Source organism: Nicotiana tabacum, chromosome 8 (assembly GCF_000715075.1).
Source record: "Nicotiana tabacum cultivar K326 chromosome 8, ASM71507v2, whole genome shotgun sequence".
Lineage (NCBI taxonomy): Eukaryota > Viridiplantae > Streptophyta > Magnoliopsida > Solanales > Solanaceae > Nicotiana > Nicotiana tabacum.
Window position 1 is genome coordinate 85,699,479 of NC_134087.1, and position 9,042 is coordinate 85,708,520.

General features: G+C 33.9%; 1 protein-coding gene across 1 annotated transcript; it reads right to left on the bottom strand.

The window, feature by feature from the left end:
* Window positions 1-3,724: 3,724 nt before the first annotated feature.
* Window positions 3,725-7,811, bottom strand: LOC107826461 (uncharacterized). Its single transcript, XM_016653443.2, has 3 exons — window positions 7,515-7,811; window positions 4,157-4,621; window positions 3,725-4,045 (listed from the first exon to the last, which is right to left on the bottom strand). The coding sequence occupies exons 1-3, from the start codon at window positions 7,809-7,811 to the stop codon at window positions 3,725-3,727; spliced, it is 1,083 nt and encodes a 360-aa protein (XP_016508929.2).
* Window positions 7,812-9,042: the final 1,231 nt, after the last annotated feature.

Here is a 9,042-nt window from a genome sequence, read left to right on the forward strand (position 1 = left end):
AAGTAACACTTCTCATAGTCATACTTCCACTGCTAGAACCTGTCTCTGTATGATGAACAGAGGGAAGAGGAGCAATGGAAGGAATGGAAGGAAAAGATGTAGAAACCAACGCAGGAGCGGAAGCAGGTGCGGTAGAAACAGCCAAGGGAACGGATATAGGAGCGGTAGAAACTGGCAAAAGAACGGAAGTCGTCAAAACTGGTAAAGAAATACTTACGGTTGGCAGAGGAATGGAGGAAATAGGAACAAATGAGGAAAGAGGAGCTTCATCAAAAACAGGGCCGAGCTCGCCACTCCCGAAACCACTGTCAAAAAGATGCTGAATTGACTCATTATTATCTCTTGGTTCGGTGTCCTCGTCAGAATGAATCAAAACAGGCTCGGTGATGGAGGTTCGAGCAGGAGTGTTTTCAATTTCATCATCAATGATTATTCGTCTCCTGACCTTTGGCCTGGTAATTAGGGAGGTACACTCCTCTTCTTCCTCAGAACTTTCCTTTGTAGCTTTCCTTTTTGGCAGCAAGGCTCAGCCTTATCCAAATCAAGAGCAGCATTCGCAGACATGCGAATGGCCATAGCTACTTCAGCCGTCATTCCTCTAATGCCAAATCCTGATTAAAGGATGGATATACATGATTAAAGTTTATGAAAAAGTGCTTAACATGTAAAAAAAAAATTCATATAAAAAGGGGGATACCATGTGTTTTGACCTTCCAGCCATGTAAGGAAGAAATTGATTTCCAAGTTCTCTGCTCCCTAGAAGCAATCTTCAAAAGTGAGTCTACCCAACCACGGAAGTTGGGAATAGGTTTCATATCTCCCATGGTTGCTACAAAAAACCAAGAAGGGACGAGGTTAAAAACAAACTTTCTTTTGAAATTCTCAAAAGTAGGTACGGTAAATAAAAGGAAACCTACTTTCAAAATTCCACTTCTCAGGGAAGGGAATATTTGTTTCGCCAATCAAGTCCACCGTACGAACAACAACGTAACGGATATACCATCCACGATCTTTGTCATCCTCAGGATTTACCAAAACTTTTTTGTTCCTTGCAGTTAAATGTAAAAACCCCATGGCGTATTAAGTTAGGATGGTATAGATGAATGAGGTGAGAAAAGGTGAAATTGACATTGGCCTTGGAGGATAAATATCTCAAACAAGCCATTGTTCTCCACACTAATGGACCGATTTGGGCCAAACAAATTGTAAAGAAACGACAAAAATCGAGAATAACTGGGTCAATCGGAGGATTAAAACCTAAAGTGAAGGGGTAAGTATAAACAGAAGAATACCCACTTCTAAAAGAGGAAATTCTTTGATTTGGGGAAGGAATTGACATTCGGAGACTATCCTTCCAGTTACAATCTCTTCTTATGGTGGGGATTGTAAGCTCGGTTACTATTGTTGGGTAAGTATCGGCTTTTTCTAAATTTGTAATTTGTTTTTGAAGAGACGTTTTGTCACTTTCAAAAGACAAATCGCTGGGAACTATATCATCAACTGAGGGTTCTTAAGAAGAATCAAGAATCTCCCTACTTTTAGAAGAAGGGGCTTTTGGGATAGAACTCCTTGAAGAAGAACTAGAGGAGCCGCCTCGCGTAGATTCTAACCCTGTTCGAAGCCTACCTCCTCCGCCTCTTCTGTGTCTAACAGGGGCGTTGGGGAATTGATCTAGAATTGGAACTTTTTTACGGTTAGGGTTTGAAGAAGACATTGTTAAGAAGGAAGTATGTGCTGAAGATTTGTGAAGAAGACAAAGGAAGAAAAAGTTATGTGTAAAATGGGAACCGTCAACTTTAGAAGTTTAATGATGAAAAGCCTATAATAAAGGCAGTTATTACTTCGTAAATAGTGAGAATGAAGAAGTCTCGAAAAAGGGTATGAATAGCGGAATCAATTAGAAAATGACACATGGGCAGAACATTAAATGGAAAAGACTACTGAGGCGTTAATACTGTCATGAACATTAATTGTGGCAAAAATTCATTTTACATGAAGATCCACTTCCCAATTATTTAATTGATAAAAAATGGAAAGTGGGGGGACTATCTGTATTGGGAAAAAACTGAGTTTATATTAAAGATAATGTGGCATGACACGTGGATTAGTTAAATGGTCAAAGCGCAGCAATTGACTAAGAGGCACGGATGGAGACAGCCACGGGAAGAAGAATTTAAATAGGCACGAGACGACGTATAGATACGAGTCTCGTACCAATTTAAATTATTTACAGCCAACGGATTAGAAGGCATTGAAGACAAATATCTGATGACAGAAAGGAGTCCAAATTTATTATTAAATACTTGATACGTTACAAAATTGGTATTTAATAGGAATGATTGTATAACGGCTTATTTAATGTCATTTATTACTCATGATTATATCTTTAAAGCTGAGGCTTCATTCCTTTAACTAGAATTATCTATAAAAGGAAGAAGTATCATCATTTGTAAGGACACAGAATACTATTGAGAATTTATTGAAATACACATCTATTTGCTTTTTTACCATCATTCTCAAAAGAATTTTATTTTTGTCTCCTGATTATCAGTAACCCGAATTTCTTTTTAGCTTTGACCAAAGACTCAGATTTTTGGTTAAACAAATAGATGTTTAGATCTTACGACGTTTTGAGAATGTTAATCTTTAGTAATATCTATATGTCATGCTTTAGTTGTGTTGAATGTTTAATATGATTATGAGTAAGATAGGTTCATTGTTATGAATAAATATTAGTGTTTTAAAAGGCGTTTTTGGGGCGAGCTCTGAGGCGAGGCGGACCAAAAATGCCCCGAGACGATGGTGTGGGGCGAAAGTCTCAGGAGGCGTACGCCCGAGCGTTTGACGCGTGTTCTTTTAGTGAGGCGAAAGTCCTAGAGACTTTATCAAATTAAAACTAAAATTGTTGAATAAGTCTTTCATATATACCCAAATTCTCAAAATTCATCTTGGTAATTACTCAAAAGTTTTAAAAAGGAACTGAAATGTATTATATTTAAAAGTCAAGACTTTTTTTATAGATTGAAACCCTAATTCATGGTCATTTTCAATTCTTTATTTTGTCCGCTAGTCTGCTAATATCTCCGTAAAGCAACGAATATTCAATTTTTTTTTACAAATACAAAGAGAACTTCATTCTCCTTCATAGCAGCAAGTTCAAAGTTCAAATTGCAGGTTAGTCATCATTTTTATTCTTTCATGTAGAAAACTTTATTCTTTTCGACTCAAGTTACTTGTGCTTTTAAGTAGCGTATAATTGATTGTTTTGACTAGTTTTTTGTGGGGATGGAGCACACATATATATATATATATAGTTTTCTTCAATTTTTAAGCAATTTTATCTGTTTATAAATATTTACTGTAATTATATTATTTTATAAAATATTAAAAGTTAAATACCTATGGGGTTTACACCCGTACCTCGGGGCTTACGTCTCGCTGAGGCATATGTAGAACGTCTCGCCTTATGCCCACGCCTTTTAAAACAATGATGATTATTAACTGTTGGGATCTTGAGTTGTTGAATGTTCAATTGAAATAGTAGGCTCATCAATATCAGAATTATCCTTTGGTGGTAAATGTGCATCACTAGACCTGAAACTGAACGTACGCGTTATAATTGGAAAACAAGCTCAAAAGTGAAATACCCACATTAAAAAATAAAAGATCCTTGCAATTTAATTTCATTAAATGATATTAGGCCTAATAATATTCTTGATTACATTCAAGCAGTCTGTGGCGTTGTGTCTTGTTCACGAAGGAGAAGGGACCTCAAGATAGCTTCACCAATTGGACCAACATGCCACAAGGCATGTCCACCATCAATAACTTCATGATAATGAATCCAAGGTAGCCTTTTGGAAACATATCTTTGTAAGCGACAAGGTACTATGTTGTCCTCATAACCTTGCCAAATATGAACTGAGCTTTCATTTTCATCAGTAAATGGATTACCAAATTCTAGTGGATCAAAGTCCCACTTTCCATAAGCCAAGGTGAAGTCTTGGAGAAGAGACTCAAAATCACTTTGCTTTGGATAAAGTTTCTGCCAATTAATTAAGACAAGTCATCATTTTCAACATAATCATGATGTAATAAATGGTGAATCAAAACTCATGTTTGATTTGAGAGAGGTGGATGATGAACTTTACTTTACCGGGTTAAAAACTTCCGATCTATTTGCATTCTTTGCAACTTCCCTGTCCTTTTTGCTAAACAATGCGGAATTGCCCGAGAAAACACTGTTCGATTTTTGTGTAAAAAATGAGTAGAGTAACCCAGGAGCATAGCGTGCGAGCAAAATTACTAATCGCCAAAGCTTGTTATTGTGATCGTTCTTGATCAAATCATGAGGAAGGGAGTTCCATTTGTAGTTGATAATTGGAACAACAAAAGCCACGCCTGATAGCCTGTGTGGTATGCGTCTGAGGCAATTCCAGGCAGGATAGCTTCCAGCAGAAACTGAAATTAGATAGAATTTTGATCCTATTTGTAGTTGATCGGCTACTTCTTCTACATCACAAGCTTCACTTTCTAATGACCGTTTCGGATTTAAACCACTTTCCCCATATCCAGCTCTATCAAACTGTAGCATATATATCCTCATCTCCTCTAGGATTTCCTAAAGAATAAAGTTAGTAGATCAATCTAATGGCTTTTCATAAACATTAATTGTTTCGGCAGACATTAACTAAGAGACAAATAAACTGTTTCTCTGAATATGAAGTATCTTAACAACCATGTTACAATCTATTATTAAAAGAAAAGAAGTCAGCCATGAGAATTTGCCAAGTGTCGCGTTAAGAAAATGCCATGTGGAAATTTTAGGAGAATATTAGTTAAATTAGGTAAAATTAATTTCTTTCTTTAATTTGAATTTCAAAAAAATAACATACTATTCTGAAACCAACACATAATATAACTCCATACGCGTCTTTGACCTATTAACATCTACTGTTTTCGTGCTTCAGACCCACGATGCTCTGACAGCGCAAACTCAAACTGCTTAGTCAAAAACCATTTTTTTCTTCTCAACAAAAGTCGATCTTTTTTGAACTCCCACTTTATCTGTCAAAATCATGAAACCACTTCATCTGACTTCCAATTTCTTTTAAAAGGCATAGCAATCCACTTTCACGGATTCTTCTCCATGGAGAATCAAACAACCCCTTTTCCACACCAAGCAGATACAACATATATAATTAGAAACGGCGCAAAAAAACTTCAGTTGCCAAAGGTTTGTTATTTGATTATCATTACTATCGTTGTTATTTGATTATCATTATTATCTCTTAAAATAATTTTTATGTATTTTTTGTTTGCAAGCATATAACTATAATGCCATTAGACTAAATCTTTGATCTTCTTTGTATATAAATGGGGTAAGAAAATATAATTGATTATTTTCTTGAACTTAAAGGCAAAATTATGAATTCCTTTGGTTTCACGTGCTACATGTGCTAGCAAGCATTGGTAATCTTTGAGGAAGTCTTACTCATCGAAATCTTTGCTTAAATCTATGGGGTTGCCAAATTTATTTTCCTATTATCTTCTAGCTTGTGTAATTTTCTTAATAGCTCTGACTTTTACCATCTTTTATTTCTATGTCATTATTTTCTAACAAATCATCTTCTGGTGCCTCCAATTTATGTTACTTGGTTTTATAGTTATATATGTCACTTTGTAATTATACTTCTTAGAAACAATTATAACAATATGCTTCTGGAATCTTATAAGTAATTAAGAATTCGAACACTTTGCTTAAAAATTTAAAGTGATAAAGGAAATTACTCACGGCAAATAATGAGAAGCATGCTCTTTATTATTCTTATAATATATTGGTTCTCTGATTCACTGAATATGACATATTGAATAGCAGAAGAGCAACATAATTTTCGATGTATAAAAAATAATTTTATATACTCCTGAACACTTTATCATATTATATGTTACAAGAAATTTGAACTCTACACTTTTTTTAAGTTTACTCTTTTTAATTGATGAAACTTTGAATACTATCACGGAAAGATGAATGTATTAGTTTTTATCTCAAAGATAAAAAAAAACATTTGTTTTTGTTTCTGTGTCATTGTTGCTATTTCTATTTCTGCATAATTTTATTTTATTGGTCAAATTGTTTGCTTTTCTTATTCACACTGCTTTCACTTCGTACTTTCAATGGGAAATGCTGGAGTGGAGAGACTTTTAAATACATTATTGCCTGCATTTTTCTCTTGCTCAATATAGAAAAAAAAAAAGAAACATGAAAAACACTCTACCATTTTTAGTTTTTTTTGTGACAAATATGATCCGTAATGGAATTAGTCAATAGATTATGCAAAGTAAATTTTTTTACATGTATTTTACTTCGAAAAGCTGACTTAAACTAACATACAAATTTCTTCTACAGATAAAGTTGAACCCTCCAAAACTGAAATTATTTTGTTGAAAGTGAAGAAAGAGTTCCTCATTTGTCTGAATGGTTAGTCAAAACATCATCGATTTCATATATTTACAATTGTGTTGTTACAACTTACTTTACTATAATTTATTCTTATTACCATTTTTGGTTCAGTTGATTAATATTTATACAACTAATGATGCATATGCAACTCATTGTCTAGACATGAGAATACATCATCTTCTCCCTGATTTAAACACAATTCCTGAATTGCAAAGTTATTACCTCCGTTCTGCTCTTTATTTAAAATCTTTATCATATATATTTTTCTTCACTTATTTTCTTCTATCTGTATTACTTATAAACATTATACAATCTCATCATAAGTATGCACAATGGCAATATATTACCTGATTTTAAGTGACGCTTCAACTGAAGAAGGTATTAACAGTTTGTTCATCATATTAATTTTTCGTTCAAAGTATACCATAACTTAACAAACCATTACTTTAATCGGCTTTTTCCAATTAGTTATAATAATCTTATTACTTTGTAGATATGCAAACATATAATTCTCTACCAGATATGAATGAAACTCCAATAATGGAAGGTAAGTATTTGAAATTCTCATTTATTTGTCAGTTAAAATTAAACTACAATGTTAAGATTACTGGCAATTAATTAGTGCAATACTCTCACTAGAAATCGAGGATGCAATGTCATACAAGGTATGTTTCTAGGAGATATCGATTTACCTTCAAGTATTGACATCATACTTTGACGTGACAATCTAAATCTAACATCTTGAATTTAAAAAAGAAATTATTAGGCATAGATCAATATACCCGCTCACAAATTTTACACATAATAGGGCAACCGCAAATTAATATAGAAGATGAACATAGATGAAGAAGAGTATCCAAGTATGACAACCATACCATCACACACTTCTGTTATTATTAGTAGCATTTTTGGGGTTTTATGCATTTTCTTGTTAAAGAGAAAAAAGGAGCAGCAAACATACTTTTAATTCCTAGGAGACTAGTACGATAATTCTTCAAGATTAGGAAAGTAAAATGTTGTATTACTAGAAAAGGGTGTTAGCTAGTCATACTTGGGTTGCAAGAAAATCCTTATCTTTGGAGCTGTTAATCCCATGGACAAGGATGATTCTGTGAAGGGATTTGTCCATTGGAACTCCTCTTTCTCTGTATGCCAGCCATCTTCCATCCTTTAGTCTGATTCTTGGTGAAGAAACAACTCTCTGCAATTCCCTGCTATTCGATGGTGAACTTTGAGAATCAGAAAACCCCACGAAACTTAACACCGAAACTGCAATTTTCTTGAAAAGCATCTCCATAAGGGATATGAAAACTAATAGAAGCAAGCCAACAAGTTTCCTTAAATCCATTTCTTGGAAAGAAAAAGAAATAAAAGACAGAGGAAAATAATGGCGGTATTGATTTGGGCTGTCAATGAAGGCTTTTCTCGCTCTGAATAGAAGTTGCTATTTTATAAGTAGTACTGTATAATCAGTGTTTATGATAACAAATTGCAAAGTTTATATTTATCCAAGGGTGTGAGTCGGATTGTTGAGATTCTATCCCTTTAACTAGATATCTCGAGTTCCAGTCCTAAAAATTGAAAATCTTTCAACAAGAAGCGTTTTACACTTTTAATGGACGTATCTGGCGAGAATCCGATAATTGGATCAGTGAGTTTTAGAATAGGAGAAGAGTCTCTCTGTTTTACCCAAAAATAACTGATTTTACTCCTAAAATGAAAACTGATTTTTCACGCTCATGTCGCGTGTCCGGATACTGCAGAAAAAGAGCAGCAAAATCTAATCCATATTACCGTAATAAGATAATAAACAAATATACTGTTAGTTGCAGATCAAACGATACGTGAAATAACCCCAATAGAACAGTAATTTTTTGTTTGTCTGTCAACCCTTCCTGCATGTTTCTCATAAAAATTACTGCGAGTATAAACTAACATGTTATAACAGATTTATACAACACTAATATTATAAAGGTGACGTGCCATAGTTGTGGGAGAAGATAGACTTTTACTAATAAGAAATCTTAAGAATTTTTCAATCAGTCCAGCCATACGCTAGCTGTCATCCTCATTTTTTTATTGCACTAAAGTAACTCCTACATTAGTGATCAGAGTTCAACTAAGAGGCCGTTTGGATTGGCTTGTTTTAAGTGTTTTTAAGTCAAAATTGCTTTTATGTCATTTGATAGTGTTTGGATAAAGTAAAAAAGTACTTTTAAACACTTGTTTTTAGGCTAAAATAACAAAAACAAGCCAAAAACCAAAAGTTAGAATTCCTAACTTATGGCTTAAAAGCTATTTTGGCTTAAAAGTCACTTAAAACAAGCACATCCAAACGGGCTCTAAATGTCATATAGGCGTTTCCTGTTACACCCGTTTGGCCAAGCTGCCAAAATCTGCTTATTTTGAAAAGTACTTTTTTTGAGAAGTACTTTTTTCAAAAGTACTTTTGGAAAAAAACAGTTTATGTTTGGCCAATTCATTTAAGAAGTAGTTTTTGCAACATTTGACAAACTAATTATGTTTGACCAATCTTTCTAAAAAGTACTTTTGAGTGTCAAATTACCAAAAAGAATAGT